This window comes from Rhagoletis zephyria, unplaced genomic scaffold (genome assembly GCF_001687245.7).
Source record: "Rhagoletis zephyria isolate East Lansing unplaced genomic scaffold, Rhagoletis_zephyria_1.1 Rzeph_scaffold_01397, whole genome shotgun sequence".
NCBI classification, from domain to species: Eukaryota; Metazoa; Arthropoda; class Insecta; order Diptera; family Tephritidae; genus Rhagoletis; species Rhagoletis zephyria.
Window position 1 is genome coordinate 92,635 of NW_016158481.1, and position 25,384 is coordinate 118,018.

The 25,384-nt window shown below is 37.2% G+C and overlaps 3 protein-coding genes across 6 annotated transcripts; 1 reads left to right on the forward strand and 2 right to left on the reverse strand.

Moving 5' to 3' along the window:
- Positions 1–25,384, reverse strand: alka (glycine receptor subunit alpha alkaliphile). Of its 4 annotated transcripts, none has more exons than XM_017617371.1 (10): positions 25,270–25,378; positions 24,754–25,049; positions 20,987–21,063; positions 20,824–20,923; positions 14,396–14,550; positions 6,274–6,429; positions 5,830–6,200; positions 5,641–5,769; positions 788–892; positions 1–701 (listed from the first exon to the last, which is right to left on the reverse strand). In XM_017617371.1, exons 2-10 carry the CDS (start codon positions 24,810–24,812, stop codon positions 501–503), a joined length of 1,353 nt encoding a protein of 450 aa, XP_017472860.1. In that variant the 5' UTR covers positions 24,813–25,049; positions 25,270–25,378; the 3' UTR covers positions 1–500. The 4 variants fall into 4 exon arrangements, with proteins under 4 accessions (XP_017472860.1, XP_017472856.1, XP_017472858.1 ...); XM_017617367.1 differs by having other exon boundaries at positions 501–701; positions 24,754–24,928; positions 25,270–25,384; XM_017617369.1 differs by having other exon boundaries at positions 501–701; positions 24,754–24,904.
- On the reverse strand, positions 10,869–11,651 carry LOC108363860 (trypsin alpha-like). Its single transcript, XM_017617373.1, has one exon. The coding sequence runs from the start codon at positions 11,637–11,639 to the stop codon at positions 10,869–10,871; it is 771 nt and encodes a 256-aa protein (XP_017472862.1). The 5' UTR covers positions 11,640–11,651.
- Positions 17,766–18,536, forward strand: LOC108363859 (trypsin alpha-like). The gene has a single exon (XM_017617372.1). The coding sequence runs from the start codon at positions 17,766–17,768 to the stop codon at positions 18,534–18,536; it is 771 nt and encodes a 256-aa protein (XP_017472861.1).

Genomic DNA, 25,384 nt, shown 5'->3' on the forward strand with positions numbered 1-25,384 from the left:
TCAAAGCGCTGTTATTTTACATATTTATCTAGATTCTTAAATATAATACAATTTCTTATACCAGCATACGTAAAAAAGATAAAACGCGGCTACAATTACGCAAAATATTTATTTCACTCTAGGTAATCTATTTTCCAATAACCCCACTTTTAGAAGCACTAGTAAAGGCAATTGTCTATATAATTACAAATTATGTAAGTAGCGCTTTTTTATACATTTTTCAATTAAATTAGGCATTTTTTTGTTTAAGGTTTTTTTTTTTTTAATTTTTCATGTTTATAGCACAAATACTAGCTACTTTGGTTTAGCGCTTACGATGTCTTTCTGTACTTCGTACTGTTCGAAATCAAAAAATAAACGTTCAATATTTTTCCTTTCTTGTAATTTGCCTGTGCACAGACATTCAATACATACATATGTACATACATTCAGGCATACATATATAGGCATATCTGTCTTTAGCGGAGTCCAGAACTTGGTATTCTGGAACTCCTTAAATCCTAGGATGATTTCATCAGCAATATCGGCCAATAGAGTAGCACGAAGACGAAGAACAAAATGGGGAAAACAGCCCGTGACACCTTGTCGATTTCGCGCCACATTATTTTCTCTACGCCCGTGTCGGTATCGGTCCAGGCTACCGACAATAGACTTTGGCGTCGCGCTGGCTTCGGTGGGCCACCGTTGCCTTGCAGTGATGTCTGTCAAGAATTTAAGTTAAAATTTTTTGTTAGTTGCATTTGTACATATGTATACAATATTAAAGATAAATCTTTGTGTCATTCACCTGTCCCGGCGTTGTTGGTGTTTGTGTTGATTTACGTGAACGCACTGCACCGCCCTCCCAGCTAGCCACCGTTGGACATTGCCCCTTTTCCATGTTGCTAATACGCTGAAAAGATGGAACAAACAAGTAATTTTTATGCAAAAAAAAAAACGACTGCAATTCTCATAAACAATTTTAAGATTATCGTTATTTTCTTCATGATACAATGATCGGATTTTAACCAAATTAGTATGGGACCACCTGTGAGGTAACACCTTTCATTAAAAAAAAAAAGGATTGTAGAAATCGGTTAACGTGGTCCAAAGTTATGCAGTTATGTTACAAAAAAAATATTCCGACAAATTGATAACCGTTTCCTTTTTGTGAAGTCGGTTAAAAAATAGCGTTTTACTAATATACTAGCAGACCCGGCAAACTTCGTCCCGCCCAAAATTTTTATATATTTTATTGAAACTTTTTGGTCCAACATTTTCATTAACAATTCACGTTTACGATTTTCATTGGCACATTTGTCTGCTAAGATTAAGGTTTGGTGGTCATTTGCCGCTTTAAATAACCTAAGGAAAGTGTTATATCCGTTCTTGAAATTCTCCAGTTGTGCGGCATTTCATAGCACGGTTATTCGCAAAGCGAAATAAATTTTTTCCTCTTCACTCCCTGGCGGCAACAATGACCCGGTTCTATAGTGAATGTCCTAGAAGCTTTACAGTATAGTAGGTGGCAATTTCAAAATGGGTGCGAATCATTGATCTACAGAAATGCAATATAAATATACTTATTTCAGACGAAATACCTTAAAAGTTTGAACGCATAATAATATTGGAAAATCACATCCATTGGGCCAATTGCAACGCAGGAGCGTTGTTGTTGTTGTTGTTGTTGTTGTTGCGTTCGATATACTCAATGGTGCAACAGGTCGATTTAATCTAACCTTCACGGCCCCTTTTCTCACTTGGCTATTTTTAGTAATAGCTCGACTTCAGCACCACTTGGCAGCACGTTTTTGCAATAGTATTGCATACATATTTAAAACATTAGCCAAATCGGATCATAAATAAGATTTTTAGTAATAACTCAACTACAGCGCCAACTGTCGGATTAAATTGTGAAACTAAACCATCCAGAGACCCACTCAAATACACAAAAAGTTTCGTTAAACATCTTTATCGACGTTATCGACACCTATCATATAACATGTGATTGATAAAGCAGTTGATGTGCTTAACTGAAGGATGTACCTCCAGTTAGCGTTAACTAGACATGGTGCAAACGGCCCTTAGGATGATTTCACTCACAAACACACCTACAGAAGAATAAAAAAATTCATTCAAAGATAGCTAAAGGTCGGTACGTTTGTAGGCCTCACACCCCTTTTCAAATATCCCAAATTTTCTCCATGAGTATGGGCTTGATTTCAACTATATACATATCTTCATACGAAGTTCCGGTACTGTACCTTGAATACTTTCAGAGATATGCAGTGTAAAAATTCGATTTATATGGGAGGTTCCACGCCCCCCTTTCCAACAGCTGCCCTCTTTCTTCATGAGTATGCGATTGATTTCGTATATCTCCATACCAAGTTCCAGAACTCTACCATGAACACTTCCAAAGATAGGAAGTATGAAAAATTCGGTTTGTATGGAAGATGCCACGCCCCCTTTTCCAATAGTTCCAATTCTTCTCCAAGAGTATGCGATTTATTTCGTACATCTCCATACAAAACCCTAGAACTCTACCAAAAAATTTCCAGAGATAAGCTATATGAAAAAATCGGTTTGTATGAGAGATGTCACACCCCTTTTTACAATTGCTAAAATTTTTGTATATGTAGCATGAGAAATTCGGTTTGTATGGGAAGTGCCACGCCCCCTTTACATATAGATTTTTTTCAGCCTAAAACCATCCTTGGGACACGTGCGGCAGGTGGCAGTTTCAAAAAAATCGGTTCAGCCGCTCTCGAGCCTTGCGAAAACTAACAAATGGCTTTATAAATATATATTAGTTGAGATATATTATATATTATAATTATATTTTGACAGTATCCGTTGTTTCTGATTGGCGCAAAAAAATCTTGCCTAGTGACGAATTCGCCCCTTGATATGGTCGTTACTTAAAGATATTTATATTCGAAATTGCATGAAAATTGGAAAACAGGAATCTATAAGCTTATCCAGGCAAAAAGCTACCTACGTACCGAATTTTAAGCAAATCGGACCATAAATACGATTTCTTCGAACAGATCGGTCCCTGGTCCACTTCTCGGACAAAATGGTTCATATATGCTAAAAAGCTACCTAAGTACCGAATTTTAAGCAAATCGGACCGTAAATACGATTTTTTCGAATAGATCAGTCCACTTCTCGGAAAAAATTGACCATATATCCTAGTATATGCTAAAAAACTGGGTCATATATGCTAATATATGCTAAAAAGCTACTTACGTACTAAATTTTAAGAAAATCGGACTATAATAAGATTTTTTCGAATAGTCCGGTCCCTGGTCCACCTACCCGAAAAAAGTAAAATTTTTTTAGCCTAAAACATGGTGGTTACCGAAAGCTATTTATATACAAAATTTCATGAAAATCGGACCAGGCGTTCGCGAGATTACCTGTTAAAAAAAAAAGGGACTTCTCTTTATATAATTAGTATAGATAGATGGGTCTTTCTACACTGGCGTTACGCGACACTCGTACGACAAAATGTTTAAAAAACATATTGAAAAAGTCAAAATTTTAAAAAGGTTTATCTAGATTTGCGTAGCAATTAAATGACCCCTCCTTATTCAGGAAAAAAACTTACAACTGTTGGTAGTAGCGATTTAAGGATATTAATAAACATACGCGCTGGCGAGAGAGAAGTGGATAATTTTCCAAGTTTTCAAATGTAGAAATCTTTTCTGCTTTATGTTTAATCAGCTGAGCTATCTAACGTGACGTTACTCAAATTTGCATTGAAAAAGTTTTGTTAATATTGTTCTTGATAGAATTTTTAACGGGAAGAACAATGCATTTTATGTCGAGCGCACTTTTTATTTTGACGTCAGCGCCACCAGCGGCTCGAGTTTTTTGCAAATCTATGTCTTATTACGTTTCAACTAAACATGCCAAATGTGAAATTTATCAGAGCATAAATATAGGGCCATTCACATACAACTTTCCTCGCTTTGCTTGACAGTTCAAACTTTGACAACAAAGCGTCAAACGCAGAAGGTATGCTACAATAAACGCTTTGACAGCTTTTGCGTTCTCCTTTTCCTCCATATATTTTCTCTGTATGTCCCCTTTCAGACACGTCAAGTCTTGAAAGCAATTTTTTTCGCATTCTCTTTTGTGTTTTCTATTTGCTTCCACACGCGTCAACTTTAATTGAATTCAAGGCCTTGGTTATTTAAATGGGAATCAACGAAAAGATCAAAAGAGACAAGAAAACTTGAAACGAATTGACGGTACGGAGGTATCTGTACTCTTCCCCTCTCTTCTCACCTCCTTAGCCTACGAACGAGCAGACTTGAAAGCAAGACTTGACGTGTCTGAAAGGGGACTAAAATAGATAACAATATAATAATATGCATTAATAATAGCAATAAAAATTCCTATTTACCCTATTTTTGTCATTAAATGCAAATGCAAGCGCACGAGAAAAGATACATAGAGACAGCTGATTGCCAAAGCGGGCAAAAGTTGAGAGTTGCCCAAGATTTTGCTTCGCTTTGCTTTGCTTTGCTTCAAACGTTTTTATGTGAGCATACTCATGCATATGCCTACATCGATCTTATATGTCAAAGCAAAGAACTATCAAGCAAAGCGAAGAAAGTTGTATGTGAATCAGCCTTATGGGTTTTAAAAATATCTCGACCATTTTTGGCAAAAATGTTTCTGCTTACATAACCAGTATATATTATAAAAAGCAGACAAATTGGCCTATAAATAAGTAAGATATAGGACTTTTAATTTTTTTACGCGGTAGACTTTTCTCTGGAATCGCCCATATGTACATACACATAGCACAGAAGAGGCGGATCGAAGGCGGCTTATTTGTCATGTTTAATCTTATTTATTATTGAAATGGCCTATACTGAGAGCTGGGCAGCTGAAGAGTTTCCCAACGAACATTTAGGTCACAAAAAGGATTAAAAAATTAGTAAAACTGTAACTATTTCCTTAAAGGTCAGCAAACGATTACAGGTACTATCGAAAATCATAACATTCTCTACAAAAGGAGGACTTAAGTGCCATTTTCACTATCCCTGGTTAACACTAATCCTCAGTTAAACATCGTTACTGACAGTACTGACTCCATTCATTTAACATTGGGTCGGTAACAATGTTTAACTGGGGATTAGTGTTAACCAGAGATGGTGAAAACGGCCCTTTGTATCTTATCGGTCTCTAATTGGGATTTAGAGTAGCAACAATACGGCATTGCAGTAGGACACACTCAAATCGATTTATAATCAGAGTATAAACGCGTAAATGCCTCGAATCCGAGTATACCTCGTAAATAAACTCGCTTTCCATACAAATTTAAGTAAGTTTACGAGGTTTACGTGGTTACGAGGCATTTCCGATTGATCAGCAATGAGACATGAACACACCATATGTTGCCTAGTTGGCAAATCTACGTTGTATTCATTTTCTTATGTTACTTTCTTTAGTCGGCCGCTGTGGTGTAGTGGTAAGCAGTGCGCGCTTCCACTCCACAATGCCTGGGTTCAAACCCTGGTCAAAGCAACATCGTAAAAATATAGAAAAAAAAGGTTTTTTCTTAACAGCGGTCGTCCCTCGGCAAAACCTCCGAGTGTATTTCTGCCATGAAAAACAGCAAATCTCGTAACATTTATTACTTACCATGGGCAATACTTTAGGTACTTTGTTAACTTGATATTGATATTGCACATCTAGCACTTTGACAACAACAAATTCCGCTAATGCCGCAAACACGGATACCATGCAGCCGGCCATCCATAGATCAAGTGCCTGAAAAAAAGAAAATACAAAATTAGTAAAGATAGTAAAAATACACACCCTTCAACTCACCTTAACATAGGCCACTGGCGGAATATCTGCTCTCAGGCCGGTGAACATAGTAACTAACGTTAGCATACATGTGACTAACAACGTCACACGACCAGGTATCGCATCGAGTCCCAGCCAAAAACTAAACCATGACAACATCACAACAAGCGATGACGGCGCAAACGTTTGTATGAGATGATGACCGATTTGTCGTTCAAATCGGAAATACACAGTTAGCCGCGAAAAATTGCCCACCTTCTCGGGCATATAACCATCACTCTCCTCAAGCTCGAGCGGTTGGCCGAGATTGTATTGCAGCAATTTGAGTTCGGGATTCAAAGTGACGCCAGAATCGGACCAACGTAACTTCACTTTTTTGTTATTCGAAGAGACTTTTTTGTTTGGAAGTGGGAAAAAATTAGCAACAGTGGCACTCTAAGGTTTTGCATTGACATTTCTACTTACAACTTTCAATGTAAATGGGGCACACCTGTATATCCATCGGATAGAGTTGGAATTCCATTTGACAGGCGATGATCGCATGCATACGCGCCGCATAACGTACCGTTTTGTTTTTGTACAATGTTACCGAAGTAAATTTGTGCGTTAATGTTGCTATCTCTGCAATGGGGCGGAGTGAAGAAAAAGAGAGAAAAAAAAACAGAAATATGGTGCAAATTGTGTCAATTGAAGTTATGTACTAAAAGCATAAATTCATTTTGTAAATATCTTCAAATCATTTCCGTGGGAATTGTGGGCAGGTGGAGGATGGGTGCGTGAGATGAGTAGGCGTGCCGCTAACGCGATAGGAAGTGGGCGGGAAAGGAAAAGAGTGTTATATTAAGAACTAAAGAGGTGTTAAACGACAAGATATATATGTATCTCGTGAAAACGCCGTGGCGACACACTGGGAAATTTTAAAATCAATAAAATAAGAGTAAAAAATAAATAAAAGAAATTCATAAAACTATATACTTAAATTTTATATAAAAATTAAAAGTGGTAAATTTTATTTTATAGCCCTAAGCGTTGCTACGTAAAGCTGGTGAAGTGAGAAGTTTAACTACGGGAGACTGAGCACAAGGCATAATTACGTAAGTACATTTATAAGAATATCGAATAAATTAGTCTATTAGTTTCATTCTACAAGTACAAAGGAAATATTTTAAGTAAAATCAATTGGGAAAAATTAAATTAAAATGTACATACATATGTATACAGGGTGTGTGCTAGACTTCCACCCCTTCTAACACGGAGGAAAATGTTTTTTATTGGAAAATGTAAAAAATATGAACTACCAAGTCGGGGATGCTCTAGGATTCGACCGGAAGTGGGTTAAACTGACCGGAAGTCCAGTTTTTGTAATCTGACGTACATGTTTTTACCCCAGATTCGAATTCTACGGACAAATATACTAAACTTTTCTCGGAAAAGTTTTTCTGGAACAGACTTCCGGTTAATATAATGGACTTCTGAACTGTCTACCCTACTTCCGGTCGAAACCGGAAGTCGGTAATACAAAAAAAAGTTAGATCTTCCCCGACTTGGTAGTTCATATTTGTGCGTTTTCCAATAAAAATATTTTTCTCCATTTTAGAAGGGGTGGACAGGTGGTCTAGGACACTTTGTTCCTATGTACATATCTGTTGAATGTATAGTATCACTCCCGAATAACTAGAATAAAAATAGAATTTTGCACGGACAATCCCCTTGTGGTAGTAAACAACAAACGAAAAGTCTGCATCGATTAAAGTGATGCCGGAGATTTTGTGCGTTGAGTTTACACCCTGGCGGTGTTCTGTTCGTGCAATGAGGTACAGTGGGGCTTCCGGCTACACAAAATTCATGTGCGAAATGCGGTAACAAACCCGAATGCACCCTTGTGCACGACAGAAAGAGAGGGAGCTCTAGTGGGTTCACTCCGACTTATTCCGATGAAGGATCCAATGAGGTCTGCAGCATCTGTCTTGGAGAAAACGACTCGCTTTCTTTAGTTACGCTAGGTTTGGGCATTGCCACGAAAAAAAATTCCAATCAAAAAGTTCAAACTGCCTCGCATGACGACTCCTTTCCTCCCTGTTAAATAGTAATTTCCTAAAACGAGAGTAGAAGATGAAGCCGAGCAATAGTCGCGTACGAAAAACATCAAAGCTGCTGGATTTGACGCCCTAAGTTCTGCCCAATCCATAAGAAGTGCGACTCCGAAATCTGTGACAACTACTTCCCATGGGATCGACCGCTTAAACGTGGTCTATGAAGTCTTATGGAGCGTATTTTGTGAACATCAATAAACTGGTGACTTAAGGTGAAAGAAGTCTATACTGTCGTGTGAAATTATGTTTAGCTGAGCCGTTCGATACCAAATGGAGTATCAGACAGGACGATACTCTGTCGTGCGACTTCTTTATTTGTATGCTGGAGAAGATAATAAGAGTGGGAGCTGAAAGGCGAGCCAAGTGTAATAATGGTGAATGCGAGTGATAAGCTTTAAAACTGGGTGTATAGAATTTCATACTAAATCGCGAAGACCCCGCAGAGTGGAAGCTGATCGGAGACGAGAGCAAAGTTGATCCATGTGAGCATACCAATTTTTAACTATTTTTCAGCTCTGACTCGCGTGGACAAGGTTTGACTATTCAGTCGCTTTGNTTTACCCCAGATTCGAATTCTACGGACAAATATACTAAACTTTTCTCGGAAAAGTTTTTCTGGAACAGACTTCCGGTTAATATAATGGACTTCTGAACTGTCTACCCTACTTCCGGTCGAAACCGGAAGTCGGTAATACAAAAAAAAGTTAGATCTTCCCCGACTTGGTAGTTCATATTTGTGCGTTTTCCAATAAAAATATTTTTCTCCATTTTAGAAGGGGTGGACAGGTGGTCTAGGACACTTTGTTCCTATGTACATATCTGTTGAATGTATAGTATCACTCCCGAATAACTAGAATAAAAATAGAATTTTGCACGGACAATCCCCTTGTGGTAGTAAACAACAAACGAAAAGTCTGCATCGATTAAAGTGATGCCGGAGATTTTGTGCGTTGAGTTTACACCCTGGCGGTGTTCTGTTCGTGCAATGAGGTACAGTGGGGCTTCCGGCTACACAAAATTCATGTGCGAAATGCGGTAACAAACCCGAATGCACCCTTGTGCACGACAGAAAGAGAGGGAGCTCTAGTGGGTTCACTCCGACTTATTCCGATGAAGGATCCAATGAGGTCTGCAGCATCTGTCTTGGAGAAAACGACTCGCTTTCTTTAGTTACGCTAGGTTTGGGCATTGCCACGAAAAAAAATTCCAATCAAAAAGTTCAAACTGCCTCGCATGACGACTCCTTTCCTCCCTGTTAAATAGTAATTTCCTAAAACGAGAGTAGAAGATGAAGCCGAGCAATAGTCGCGTACGAAAAACATCAAAGCTGCTGGATTTGACGCCCTAAGTTCTGCCCAATCCATAAGAAGTGCGACTCCGAAATCTGTGACAACTACTTCCCATGGGATCGACCGCTTAAACGTGGTCTATGAAGTCTTATGGAGCGTATTTTGTGAACATCAATAAACTGGTGACTTAAGGTGAAAGAAGTCTATACTGTCGTGTGAAATTATGTTTAGCTGAGCCGTTCGATACCAAATGGAGTATCAGACAGGACGATACTCTGTCGTGCGACTTCTTTATTTGTATGCTGGAGAAGATAATAAGAGTGGGAGCTGAAAGGCGAGCCAAGTGTAATAATGGTGAATGCGAGTGATAAGCTTTAAAACTGGGTGTATAGAATTTCATACTAAATCGCGAAGACCCCGCAGAGTGGAAGCTGATCGGAGACGAGAGCAAAGTTGATCCATGTGAGCATACCAATTTTTAACTATTTTTCAGCTCTGACTCGCGTGGACAAGGTTTGACTATTCAGTCGCTTTGCAGGTGGTTATTTTAAGAAAAGTTATGGATATTCATTATTTAATTTTTTCGCCCTGCTCTTTGGGATAAAAAAATTACCAAATTCATTTCGTTTTAAATTTATTAGACGAATTCCAAACTCTTTCTTCTTTAAAAAAATATTCATTTCTTAAAATTGCGCTTGCATAAGCAGAAATGATATTGAAAATATAAGGCACACATGAAATTCAGCGCTCGTTCTTGCATCCACTCTACGGTACCAAATCTTGATCAGCGTCGATGGAAATAAGCAACACTTCCCCTTGAAAAATGCCAGAAAAGTCAGGTAGTTGGAACGGAAGGGAGATATCCCGCCTTTCTGGGAATACCACTGCACCCAAAAGCAGAATATTTTGAATCCGCCTATATATGTAGGTGTCTGTACTCCAGCCGCGCCTAGCAGGAAACTTCATCTGAAAGTTTTTCCTAAAATCTAATGTAGGAGGTATATAGTCTGAACTTTTTCCTGATTCTGAGGGCTCTGCAAGAAAAAAACTATGCACCCAAAACGAGTCACTGTTTGGTAAGGTTTTTGGGCTGACGGAGATAACGGACCGTGCTTCTTCAAAAATGATGCCGTTAACGCTCATACGGTAAGTAGACTTATCGTGACTTGAAACACACTTTTTTATAATATGAATTAGATGACATGGAATTTGAAAATGCGTGGTTGCAACAGGACGTTACCACTTGTTACACAACACATGCAACAGTGGCCCTATTGCAAACATCTGCGAACTTATTGAATCACCGTATAAAATGAAATACTTCGTTACTTTTCGGGCTATCGAAATTTGCATGTCCGTTGCATAAGAAGCATCATATCGATAATACTTCTGTATAAGCCATGCCAATATGGCTTACAAAGTCCTATTAATTAGCAGTGTTGTGTGATAATAAAGGTATTACATCAGTGTGTCTTATTAGTGTGACTTCTGACCTGGCAAATCCACTAAATACATACATATAGTTGGAATTTTCGTAGTGCATAAAATCGTGGATAAGACCTTAGACCTGCTACAAGCTTTTTTATGCTGCAGCTTCCTCTACACAATTAAAATATATTCCAAAGATATTTGCAAGAAACGGTTTGAATTTTATTCACTTGAAACTACTTTATGCTTTTTAAACAGATCCAGCTGCGTCCACAACCCAAGATCGTAAAGCAGACACGTCAGAGTATACGCCGGGATAGTTGGGATAAGCGCAGCCGTAACCCCAGGATACAACGCCTACCAATACTCCACCGGAAACTAATGGACCTCCAGAATCACCTTGGCATGAATCTTTGCCCGCTGTGTACGAGCAGATCATAGTTGATCTTACCTGGCTACCGTAGCCATAAGTGTTCGAGGCGCAATCAGCCACACTGACAATAGACAATTCAACGGATTGCAATTGAGTGGGCAGAGACGATGATCCAGACTTTTTAGTACCCCAGCCAGATACAACAGCAGCTGCGCCAGTCGGAGGAGCTTCTTCAGCCAAAGAAATGGCTTTGATCGTTGAGCTAAATGAGAGTGAAGATGCCAAACGGATAACGGCAATATCGTTGACCATGGTGCGAGAGTTGTAACCTTCATGATTCTTGAAAGCGGCCACCTGCACGAGTACTCCACCGGAATTCCAGTAGGATGAGCCAGCACGTACCTTCAGCGAAGAAGCGGATACTCTTTGTAGACAATGAGCAGCGGTCACAATAATATTAGCGCTGTAAACCGAACCACCGCACGAATGGGATCCAGAACGCTGCAGTGAGATTTGCCATGGGTAGGAGCTGATAGTTGTGGCAACACCGCCAACAATGCGTCCATCCAATTGTGGTAGGAGACCTTCTGGCTGAGGGGCAGCTAGTGCACAGGCAAATGCCGACAATAGAATCACAAACTTCAACATGTTGAAAAACTTAATGTTGGCCTAGTGAGAGGTGCTAGTGCTTTTATAGCATTTCAGGGTATACGACAGGTGTGTGTGTGTGGATAGCAGGCGCTTTTTTTATCAATAAGATTTATAGGAAGCTTATGTGAGACAATGTTTGAATTTCTTTATCAGCATCGATTTATTTGATATTTTTGAAACGCTTGTAAATTAAGAATAATCGGCTGAGAGACTAGGTTCTGTGGTTGTCGCCGAACGTGTAAAAAAGAGGTAAACACTAATACATACATACATATGTATAATAGTAATAATAGATTGGCGCTTACACGTATGTTAATGTTTGGCCGAGCTTCTCCTCCGATTTGTGGCGTGCGCCTTGATGTTGTCACACAAACTGGAGGGACCCATAGTGTAATAAGCAAAGTGAAATCAATATATGACATATTTATTTTCGATAACCTCATTTGACAACAGTTTTCTCATTGCATTAACCCATTTTCCGGTACCAACATTATAAATAATTTGTTGTAGGAAATAAAGAGCTGTTTATGCAGAACTACCCACAATGAAGAGGAAGACATGTTTATTGTGCCGAAAGATGTTACACAGAAAGTGGAATCGATGAATTGGTGTGGTGTTCTACTGCCTGCATCATCCAAGGTTTGCGCCCTGCACTTCAGATTCAAATTCCAAGGGAAGACGCCTCAATCCTGATGCAGTTCCATCAGCCCAATTTTGCATGCCTTATTTCGTAATACTTTCGTAAACATATATTTAACTATTCTGTTTCTTGATTGACTCAGTAACCGCCTAAGCGATTTTGGGCAAATCCCTTAAAGCGCGCCAGTAATTCTGTTTTTCATATTACTGGTTACTGAACCCAAAATCTCAAGTCTCACTCGAGAATAAGCCCTTAGTCTATGCATATCTTTTGAAACCGGTATGTGCATATGGAATACAATTATAGGGCTCTGCAGCAACATCCAAAAAAGAAATATAGATATACTCCCAAGGTTCCAATTAAAAAATTTTAAGATAATTTTGAACACCACAGCGGCCGCCCATTGTAATTTTGACAACCTCTCGAAAACTTTCTTGGCAGCGTTTATCATTATTTCTGGACGTTTCGGACTCTTTGTGTTTTATTCTTTTGTAAAAATTTCGGTACCGTTTACGATATTTTTTTGGGACTTTTCAGAATTTTTCTGGACCTTTCGGGGTTTCCCGCAACCGATATATGTAAATGTGAAGGAAGCAATAAAAACTAAAGAAAAATATTAAAACAAAAAAAAAAAATAATAATAAAAGCCAAAAAAATTATTAAATATAATTTACGCTCAAACTTTCTTCAGCAAATACAGTCATTTTACTAATGTGTACATATAATACTCTTACCAACATTTGTATGTAAATACAAACAACAATACAAAATAATATATGTATGTAACTACACCAATGACTAAATTTATTCGAGTCCGCCCTGTATGTAAATATGTATGTATGTAGTCGGTCTGAGCTCTCTCCCCTACATTTAAGGACAATAGTACGTTTGTGCTGCTTACTATACAGTTATGTATGTACGTATGTATTTATAGTATGTATGAACATTTCGGTGAGCATGTACATACGTACGTATGCATGTATGTATGTATGTGGGTGGGTGTGTGCTTGCAGTTTAAATCACACAAGAAAAATTTTCGAAATTTGATTTCAGTTTGTATACTTAATGTTTTATTGATATGAAAGTTTTTCGTCTCTCTTTGATCCTTGTCGCGCAGTAGAGAGCCTGAAGTAATATAAGGGCTTCCGAATCCTAGCGTACGGGTAAAAGCACGAAGAATACGAATAATAGAGATTTCGAAAAAAATTTCAATTATTAACTAATAAGCAGTAACTATTTAGGGAAAAAGTTGTACATTTTGCAAATAAAGTATTTTCCAATAGACGCTGTAGATCGATAAACATACGGATGGTACGTACATATGCATGTATGTATGTAATGTATGTATGCACTATGAATGGTTGTCTGTATTCGAGTGCATTAGCACTCTTGTATGTCTTGTGATTGTTTCAAAACAAAAACAGCGATGTTTTGAAATGCCAAACAAAACAACGGTAAACATTGAGATCTACTGCGCATACTCGAAAACCATTCAAAAGCGGCGATTTCATGGATGATTGGTTTGCTCGCGCACCAAGGCGACGTGAATGACGTGAAAGCGCTAATGATTATGCAATTGCCAATACATACAAACAATCAAAGGAACAAAAAACAAATAAGTAACACCAGCGCTAGAATGGCTAATAAAAAAATATGGATTGAACTTGAAGTGAACTTAACCTGGAAACGCCCACCCACCCATGTGAGACTATTACAGCCACAACAAAACTATGTATGCACCATGTGTGTGAAGCAAAAATAAGAAAAACGACAAGCAAAAAAAAAAAACCAAACCAAATACATGAAAAGTATGAAACCACGTGTACATATAACACCTAACAAATTAAACAAACACACGCGCGTGGGTATCGGAAATGAAAAGTATATGTATGTATGTATGCACGTACATATATAGAGCTTACAAAGGTAAATAAAAAATAATCGCTTACATTTAAAATACATAATTATGTTTGTATGTGTTAGAAATTAAATTTTTAGCGCACTGCTTTTTTCTACATACAGTCGCGGTTGCGAAAAAATGCGCACGCACATGTAAAAATATGGCAAAAGTGCGTGGGCGCGTAAAATGCTGTCTCATACTTGCTGCACTTACCGGCGATTTTCGAGTTCAAAAAATACGGATCTGGTTGCCAGAGATTGTCGAAGAATTCTGGAAGTAATGTCACATAATCGTCACCCTCTTCGAATATATCATCGGACACCTCGAGTCTTGATTCAAGCCAACGCTGATGTATAAACATGTCTACCCTGAAAAAATATGTATAATTTTGTTTTGAATTAGTAAGTCTCTAAGAAGGTAAAAATGTTTGGAAATGTTCAGAGCGTTTTTAAGTTAAAAAATGTAATTTTTATTGTTTGTGTTTCTAAGAAGGTAGGAATATGATGCATTGCGGAACGAAGCTCCTGGACACGAGATCATAGAAGGCAATGATGGGGCTCATAAATTAACGAAGGCGGGATAGTGTCCCTTGCGATAGCTATCAGAGCAATTAAGCTGAATTTCCTTATATTGGCTAGACTAGCTTTGTCCACACACACACAGACACAGACCAAGAGAACTCCCATCTGACCATAAAAGCGATCGGATCTGTTTAATAGAGCAGTGACAGAAATGTTCAAAAGAGTAACAACTATCACGATAAACTGGATCCATCGCAAACGTGCAGCAAGAATTTGAAAACACAATTTTGTTCAAAATTTTCATTCCTGCAAAATAATAATTTATTTTCCATATCCATATTTAGCTCGCTATAAACACAACTTTTTCAAACCAGTCGCAGGAGACAGTATCAAAAATGAACGCTACGACGTTACAGCCAAAGGAATGAGAATGAATAATTCTTTTTAAAAGGCTTTAGAAAAACCTGACAGATCTGATATGCTTGATTCTTCAAGTGAAGATGAAAGTGAGGAGGATACATTCGACATTTTCAGCCCAGATGTAATTCTCATTACTTTTTAACCGACTTCCAAAAAAGGAGGAGGTTATCAGTTCATCGGAATCTTTTTTTTTTTTTTTTTTTTTATGTATGTTACCGCATAACTTTGGACCACGTCAACCGATTTCGATAATTCTTTTTGCTATCGGAAAGGTAGTGTTGCATACTAATCTGGTTAAGATCCGATCAGTGGATCATGAGATATATATATATATATATATTTTTTTATATGAGACTTGAAGTCGGTTTTTTTTTTGCTAAAAATTACTTGTTAATAATAAGAAAAATATTGAATGCTCATACAAACATATACATATGTATGTATATAAAAAACTTTCATTTAGTTTGAAAGCAATGGAGTGCAATGGGGTATAGTCATTGCGCTGGGTATGCAGTTACAGTTGCATGGCTATACTCAATCCCGACTCTTGCGTCCTCGTTCGCGCACTCTGGGCAACGTGAGCAACCCATGTGCGAGATGCGGTAACCAATCCGAGTGGAGCCTTGGGTCACGGCAGAAAGAGAGGGAGCTTCGGTGGGGCCACTCTGACTTATTCGGTTTAAGGGCTCACTGAAGTCTGCAGCGTCTGTTCACCAGTAGGTGCGGCTGCAAGCGGGTGTCTGCTTGGAGCAAGCGGCTCGCTATATAAACGTGTATTTGGTTGCGAAACCACCCCCGTCCCAGCAATGGGTTGTGCGCTGGGCTTGGGACCCGCCACGTAAAAACCACTTCCAGTGAAGAAGCAAGGCAAAGCCTCGGATGAGACCCCCCCTTATGATGACGACCACGGCAAATGTTTAAAGGACTACGATTTGAGGGCATGCACCTGGAATGTCCGGACCCTTAATGGGGAAGGTGCCTCTGCCCGGCTGGTTGATGTCCTCGTAAGGACAAAAGCTGACATCACCGCCATCCAAGAAATGCGTTGGACGGGGCAAGGCAAAGAATGTCTGGGGCCATGCGACGTCTACTACAGCTGCCATGTAAAGGAGCGCAAATTCGGAGTTGGATTTGTGGTGGGAGAGAGACTCCAGGTGCATGCCCTCATATATATGATTAATCAAATTATTTGATTAATCAGGATTATGATTAATTAAAAAACTGATTTTTTTGGAGCACGTTTTGTGAAAGTATAACATTGATGGCCACCTTACGCTTAATATACATATCGCACAACGTCTTCAAAAGAGTCACAACTCAAAATAATACGTTTGACAGAAAATGCGAAAAACTATTTCTTAGCACAGAATAATCATATGGGGACAAGGGCGACTTACTTACTTTAGATTTTTTTAACAAATTATAACAAAAATTTGCTCCAGCTTTTGCCGAAAGGTAAATAAAAGCTCTACGCACATTTTTAGCGCATAATCTCAATGCTGAGTTGTGACTCTTTTGAAGACGGCGTGCGATATCCTTTCTAGCCTAATGGCCGGTTTAATAATAGAATGGCGCTTACACATATGTATGTTAGTGTTTGGCCGAGCTCCTCCTCCGATTTGTGGCGTGCGCCTTGTTGTTGTCACACAAAGGGGAGGGAGCTACAGTTTGTTTACTCCAGGTAAGATTCAAAAGAAGGTCTCCTGAGGAACATATATTTTGATAAAAGCGTTTGGTTTAGTTAAGTGACATTTTGACTGTTTAATGTTTAATATTTTTTTTTACAAAAGCCTAACAGCACAAAGTTACAGGGTCATTGTCAGCTATACGTCACAGAAAGTGCGACAATGTCGCTAAATCTTCTTTACTGACGATGTCACCGGTGACCTTTATCGCTATTAGGTAACAGCATTTCCAAAACATCGCATTATACCACAAATACTGTTCATACATACAAAGCAAAGATTTTTTTTTTTGCAAATGTCACATGATATTGCGGTAAATTCCGTTTTAGGATTAATTGTTTACGCCTGCTCTTATCGTCTTTCATTGAACAAGGACAGAAAAGAGCTAGTAATAACTAGTTATAAATTAACAAAATATAACTGAACTTAAAAGCAAATGAATAAAATGTTATTTATTACGTTTTTGTACATGGAATAGTATATCATGGACTGATACGTGACCATTGCAGTCCATTTATGACATCGTACGTAACTGCTAAAATCAGTTGCAGATAGCTGGTTGGTTTTCATGAGCTATTAATATTTTATAATCAATAAAAAACAAAAAATCTATTTTGGTATTATATTTTTCCAAGAATAGTATGTAGTGTAAATTCTGTAAAATCAAAATTCATTTTTACGATTATATGTATGTAAAAGTGTTCACATTTTTTCTTACACGTTACAAGTCTCTCAGCCGATTCTTCGAATCTGATTATTTCTAATTTACAAGCGTTTCAAAAATATCAAAACGATCGATGCTGATAAAGAAATTCAAACATTGTCTCACATAAGCTTCCTATAAATCTTATTGATAAAAAAAAGCGCCTGCTATCCACACACACACACCTGTCGTATACCCTGAAATGCTATAAAAGCACTAGCACCTCTCACTAGGCCAACATTAAGTTTTTCAACATGTTGAAGTTTGTGATTCTATTGTCGGCATTTTCCTGTGCACTAGCTGCCCCTCAGCCAGAAGGTCTCCTACCACAATTGGATGGACGCATTGTTGGCGGTGTTGCCACAACTATCAGCTCCTACCCATGGCAAATCTCACTGCAGCGTTCTGGATCCCATTCGTGCGGTGGTTCGGTTTACAGCGCTAATATTATTGTGACCGCTGCTCACTGTCTACAAAGTGTATCCGCTTCTTCGCTGAAGGTACGTGCTGGCTCATCCTACTGGAATTCCGGTGGAGTACTCGTGCAGGTGGCCGCTTTCAAGAATCATGAAGGTTACAACTCTCGCACCATGGTCAACGATATTGCCGTTATCCGTTTGGCATCTTCACTCTCATTTAGCTCAACAATCAAAGCCATTTCCTTGGCTGAAGAAGCTCCTCCGACTGGCGCAGCTGCTGTTGTATCTGGCTGGGGTACTAAAAAGTCTGGATCATCGTCTCTGCCCACTCAATTGCAATCCGTTGAATTGTCTATTGTCAGTTTGGCTGATTGCGCCTCGAGAACTTATGGCTACGGTAGCCAGGTAAGATCAACTATGATCTGCTCGTACACAGCGGGCAAGGATTCATGCCAGGGTGATTCTGGTGGCCCATTAGTTTCTGGCGGAGTGTTGGTAGGCGTTGTATCCTGGGGTTACGGCTGTGCTTATCCTAACTATCCCGGCGTATACTCTGATGTGTCTGCTTTACGCTCTTGGGTTGTGGACGCGGCAGGATCTGTTTAAAAAGCATAAAGTACTTTCAAGTGAATAAAATTCAAACCATTTCTTGCAAATATCTTTGGAATATATTTTAATTGTGTAGAGGAAGTTGCAGCCCAAAAAAGCTTGTAACAGGTGTAAGGTCTTTTCCACGATATTACACACTATGACAATTTCAACTACCTATAGTTGATATGCCAGGTTAGAAGTCACGTTGATAAGAAACAGTAGGTTTTTTATGAGACCTTAACTAATAGGACTTTGTAAGCCATCTTGGTGCGGCTTACATAGCGGTATTTGGTGCAGACTTTCCTCTTTCACGTCATATTTAGATTTTTAAGCCAGCATACCATCCATTTTTGGTGCCTTATTGTTGTTTTTATATAGCCTTCGGCTTGATAATGTGCACTTTTTGGTTTCTTCCTTGAAACATTTCCATTTTAGCGTTCATCTGACGGCTATTAAAAAATGTCCAGTAGTGGAATCTACTACATAAAAAATACCAATATCACCCTATTAACGGGAAAGAGGTCTTTATTATATGCAGTTTCATGTAGAGAAGCTGGATCGTCGTCCACAAATGCTTAGTTTTTCCTCGGATATCGTTTAACCGAACCCAGATATATCACGCAGAAGGTTACAAATTTGGGTAGCCCTTCTTTTTCCCGTAGAAACCTGAACTATACGGGGAACCCGTTTAGTACATTCACTTTGCTTTGCAACACCTATAAATCCTTAACTTGAATTTTAGATACAGGATTGAGTCCACCATACTTTAGAAGGCGTCTAAGTATCTGTACGTTTGTAAAAGTTGCAGAGACTAAAAACTGGGGCCCAATTCAAGCATTTCTTACATTCAATTTTGAGGTGGGTTTAGCCAAAGGCTGAGGTTGTACAGGTTTAATTTCAGAGTCGAGTAGAGGTCCCACAACCGCCACTACATAAAATACCGTATTTCAAGGGGCTGACCGCGAAGAAAATGGTGCTGGTATCGGTAGACAATCCCTGCAGAAATAAGACGCCCAATTTTCCGAAAAGAACCAGTACTTCACCGGTTAAAACTTGACCGATTACAATTGGAAATTTGTTTGCATCGAAAATGTTAGTTTTCGACCAGTGCCTAAGGAAGTGGTCTAGGGATAGACTAAAAAACGAGACCCTCACAGATTTGTAAATTTTGTTCAGCTTAATAAAAAATTTCCAAACAACACCACTCTTTGCTGTTAAAATGTACAAATCTATACAAATGTATCAATCGTTTGATTAGGCCTTCATTCAAACTGAACATTTGAAAACGCATTTACATACATGTCGTGGTTGTAGCTGAGTGCGCAGAGATGCTTGCTACTATTTGTTAGTTTCAGGGTGGCCCCTATTGGTTTTCTCTTAATTACGAAAAATAATCTCCAAAAATTAATCGAATAGTCCAAAACAGTGTTGCCGTTGAGAATTTTCAGAAAGTCGCAAAAAAGGTGTAAATGACGAAAAACAGGGTTACCATTTTATATTTGCTTTTCTTTACTAGTAAAAAAAAAAATTCTGAGATCACAAATCAAAATCAAATTTACATGTATTCCCTGCTAGAACGTTCCGATATTAAATTTAAGAAGAAAATAGCGGGACAAGCTTCAAACAAAACATCGAAATCGAGTTTCTGCAAGAAGAAGGGTTGCATTTCCTTTAAAAGTTTTAAGTGCTGCATTTTTTCCTTCTTACAGGAGGAAATATTTTTTAATAGCATGGTTCTAAAACAAAATCTCTGAAAAGGGAAAAAAGTCGCACATAATTTTGGAAAAGGGCCAAAAAATTCAAATCGGGTCAAAGTGTATTGGCGCTTAAAACTGGTCAAATTGCCCCTTTTGCGCACAAAGGCAACACTGGTTCAAAACCAGACCGCAAAGTATGCATAACTGGGCATGAGATGGTGGCTCTTACTGTCCTTACTGTCTTACTGTCTTAAAGCTTAAACAGACGGCAGCGTTGATCCAAATTAACTCGGACTTAATCCGGCTCAACTACACTTAATTCCCGAGTTGATCCGGATCAACGCTGCCGTCTGTTTATGCTTTTACTGTCGGAAAGCCTCGAAACCGGCCTCTAATATAGAGGTCTCTTTGTTTTTGGTGTGAGCCTGGCTGCAATTAAATATTTGCGAGCTTTCACGTTTTGTTTAAAAAATGAATTAAAAAGTGTTATGGAAAGTGGAAGTTAATATTTCGATAATTATAATTAGGACTTAAATGTGTATTTTACAGCTATATATTTTGAGTCTTAATAACGCTCTCGTGTAATCTTATTAGTTTCATCTTACCTAAAGTCCATATCCTCTACATTGATTGAGTTAATATCTACTACAAATATGCTAAAGTCTACTATCACTGGAGAGCCTTTCTTTGAAGGTGGTCTCATTTCTGTAAGACCAAAAGCAATAGAAAATTAACATAGTTTGTGTAGATACATTTTCAAATACATACCCTTGACATAATTAGGTGGAAGAACTACGCGTGGTTTTGCCGTGTAGTTCATTAAGGCATCCGTTGAATCAGTCAGCCTAGAAATAAGCGTTACAAAATTAAAACATTTTAATTAAAATATTGCGGAAAAAACATAAAAAAGTACTATATCTTATTACACTAAACGAGCAATTCTTGTTTATAAATATATACAAATATATATATATCCATTGGCTTCTTGGAAACGGCTCTAACGATTTTTATGAAATTTTGTTTACAGATAAAGTTTAAGGATATTTAAATAAGTATCATCTCTGGGGATATTCGTATAAGGTTGCAGCCTATTCGAAATTAGCTACAATTTAAATAAAATATCATAATAATGGTATCCAATGGAAGGAATATAAAAAATCTGCGATTCAGAAATATTTTGGAATAGGGTTGCCAGCTATTGTGAATCGCATATTTGTTTAATTTTTTGTTTAGAAAATAAAGGTACAATATTACTTACTATTAATGGGCACTGAAATTAAACAATGCTTTGCCTATATACTAGGCGTTATCCTTAGGATATTAGTGTAAGGTTGCCACTTATTTTCGATACTACAAAATTTAACTAAAAAATCGCAATATGGATATCACATGAAAGGTATTTTTGGGAACTTTAGTCCGAAAATATTTTCGAGGAGGGTTTCTTTGTAATACAAATTTGTATTTTGTTAATTTCTATAATACGGTGTTTACATGAGGCGTTTTTACATACAACTTTTAGTTGAAAGCAGCAAATGCCTGGTGTGAACGACCTTTCAAATTATCGCTTCCAATTAATTAAAATTGGCTTTTAAGATTTTTTTTTGTATGTATACACAGTACTTATCTGCTCAAGATATGCAGTATTCATCCCAGCGTATTTCTAAATAGGGTTGCCATCTCATTGTTAATGTAAAAAAGTTACTTTATAAAATATTAAAAAGTAAATTTTTTAATTTATTTCCAAAACATTATTTTTTCAATCTACCCAAATGACCAGTATTTGAAACCCAAACCTTGAATCTTTCACTCGAAGTGCATGTGCAAATCATATCCCAATTGTGTGAATACTCAAATATTTCTTTTTATTTGTTGAAATTTTTGAAAACAAGATTGGTGTATTATTCCAAGCTTTTAACTACAAAAAAAAAAAAAAAAATTGTCTTGAGATCTTTAGTTTGTACGAATAGCCCAATATAAAGAGATGCACAAATCTGTATTAATGTACCAATCGAGTGACACTGCCTTAAAAATTATGCAATTAAAAAAGAAATTCTACGAATTTGCATAAAAATTTCGAGTTTTTAATTAGATTCTGAGTATGCAGTTTTGAAGCCCATTGAATTCTAGTAGAATAAAGTACAAATTTCCAATGACTAAAAATTACGGTTGATTTTTTACAATTTTTAAAAGAGCTCGAAATTTGTACGAAAGTTTGTTGAATTTTTCTAATATTGCACAAAGTTGGTAACTTGGATTTACACGGATTTTGTTAAGGAAAAAAATAACCAAAATTAGATAAAAAACAAAAATAATCTGTTAAAACTTGGCAAAAAGTGGTTCGGCTATAATATTTTGACTACCGTGTGTATTTTTTTATATATTTAATTGGACACGCACATTGTACATAAAGGTACGTACATAACAAAATTAAAAAATAATGTGGTAATTTTTTGCCTTTTTCAAAGCTCATTTTGCCTTTTTTTCAAGTTTAAAATTCAAGCCCTGGTTGTTAACATCTTTTTATCGGAGCAGATTGTTGGGTATTAAAGAGCTCAGGTGTTGTGTCACGGGAAGTAATCCGTCAGTAATCCCACAAATTGTCTGCAAATACCCTGCTCAATCAAAACAAATACCATGCTACACCTTCTAATATAGATGGCAGCAAGATTTTTGTCTACCTACAGTCCCCCGAAACCTCCCAGTCATAAATGAGCAAAATACTCACCTAAGTATTTTCTGACAGTGGCTTCGATGTCCGAAAGTAGAAGTGTTATAACTGGTTGCGAATCAAGGAATGGCTGCTGTGAGCCTTCTATAACTAAATGGTTCGTTAGTCGGGACTTGTATTGCCGAACCAATTTGATAGTAGTTAGAGCGCTGGCCAATACCTTAAGTGCAGCTTGGGCAACACTTTTGACACCTAAACTCCTTCCTTTCCACCATGTAGTCCATGGTTTGAGATATCGCCTGATGCCCCAAGAGGAAAAAGAAGATTGCCCCCATTACCTTCGATATGAACTCCAGATTCTAACACAGTATCAGTTTTGGAGCCAATAATAAATATGGAATGGCGAGCTCAGTATTTGGGTTTAGCCAGCAGTCAGCCTAAGGAAACTCAATAAAGGTAATCGAATCTCACTCGTTGTTTGTATCCAAGTGTGCTCATAACAGGTAATGGGATTTAGAACTAAATGTGGTACACAACTCTACTCTTCTTGGCCTATTTGTGGGGAGGATAATACAATTTTTAACTTTGAATTGCCCAACTTAAAGACGCTTTTGCGGCGCTGCAAAGAACGCGCTGATTTTGCTAGTTTTAAGTAGACGTTTTTGGACGCGCATGCCTATTGTTGTTTATGAGGGTGGTCCTTAAAAATATCAACTTCATGGATCACCCCTTTATTTTATTATTATTAAATACAGTCACGAAAATTACAAAAAAATAAGAGATCGATACCAGGCTTAAAAAACTTTTTTATTTTTTTAAATTGCAAAAATTCGACAAGAATATACTTTGACCAGCTATAACTTAGCAAGTTTAGGAGTTTACATGAATAAGTTTCAAAAATATGTCAAATTTATCTGAATTCGAATCGAAATTTTGTCGAATTTTTACCGTTTAACAAAAATTTTTATTATTTCAAATAGTTTTAAATTTTGAAAATTTCGTTGCCGTCTTATTTTGTACGCAAAACAAAATAAAGATGTTGCCCCATACAAAATCTAGATTTCATATTTTATGGTCCACCCTAATGTACATGTCTAATAAATACACTGGTTGGTTAATGTTCTATGGATGCCACTATCCAATTCCTATCGAGTTAATTTTCTTTTTATGGATACGTTTTCGAGATATTTTCAATTTACCGTTATTCAGCTTAAAGCAAAAATTGGTACCTTTTAATCACGTACATCTTACGAACCAATTCTAAAATCTTAATATAAAGTACGGCAAATGAAAGCTAATGAAATTCATCATAAATCGTATATACATCACTTTCCGATAAGGCTTATAGTTTCTGACAAATTAATTAATCATTCCACCTTCTTTTATTTTTTAATGGAAAAATGAAAAAAATCTAACATTAACAGAAGAAAAATTCAAAAAATAACAGATTCTGTGCCAAATTTTTGCATTTATACTAAAGCCTGTTCTGTAACAAAAAAAAATCAAATTACTAACAAAGAAAATGGATGGATAAATAAGAAATACTGACTGGCCAAATGAAAATACGCAAAGATTTTTTTTAATTGGTTCGTGAGATATATGTGATTAAAAGGAACCAATTTTTGCTTTAAGCTGAATAACGGTAAATGCAAATATCTCGAAAACGTATCCATAGAAAAACAAATTAACCCGATTTTCGGAATCACCGAGCAATTCTACATAGAATTTGGATAGTCGCGTCTGGAGAACAAAAACCAAACTAGAATTTGTGATCCAGTGAGATTTAACGAAATGGAGTTAAAATTTTTCAACGGACATCACACAAAAAGATATGGAAATTATGTATATAAAAACTTAGTACACTTACCAAATCCATATCAATCCCAGACTGCATGGCAATAGTAGATTCGTGTATTTATCCAGCATTATGATAATCACAGTGGATAGTAAAAATTATCTATTTCAACTCATCTCACTCGGAATTGTTGTGAGATTGTCATAGTTTTCTGGATAATGCACTGAAATATATTTATGTAGACTAACTGAAATATAGATTAACTATTAACTTGAGCGATTATTCATTTGTTACAGCAGTGTTTAGTGTTTTTGTGAAGCACAAGCATTTCGGTTTGGTGGTTTTTATGATGCATAGTAGACTTTAGCCTTTTTTTTTTTAGAAAAAAAAAAAATATTGAAAATTTAGAAGTTTTTTCACTTTTTATATAATACACGATTAACACTTTTAAGCAGTCGCTAGAGAATTACTCTATGTTTTTGTATGCAGTAAATTTTTTTTAACAAAAATTTTTAATTAAGCTGCTTTTATTAAACGAGTTGATAAAATTTTAAGGATAACAAAGTTGATAACACTGTGGACACTGACGTGCTTGAAATCTTGTAGTTTTCATCGGCGCTATGTCCTTTTCTTTTTTACATGCAGTATGATGGATAATTTATAATAGACACAAAATCCGATCTGCCAACCAGCTAGGCTTAAG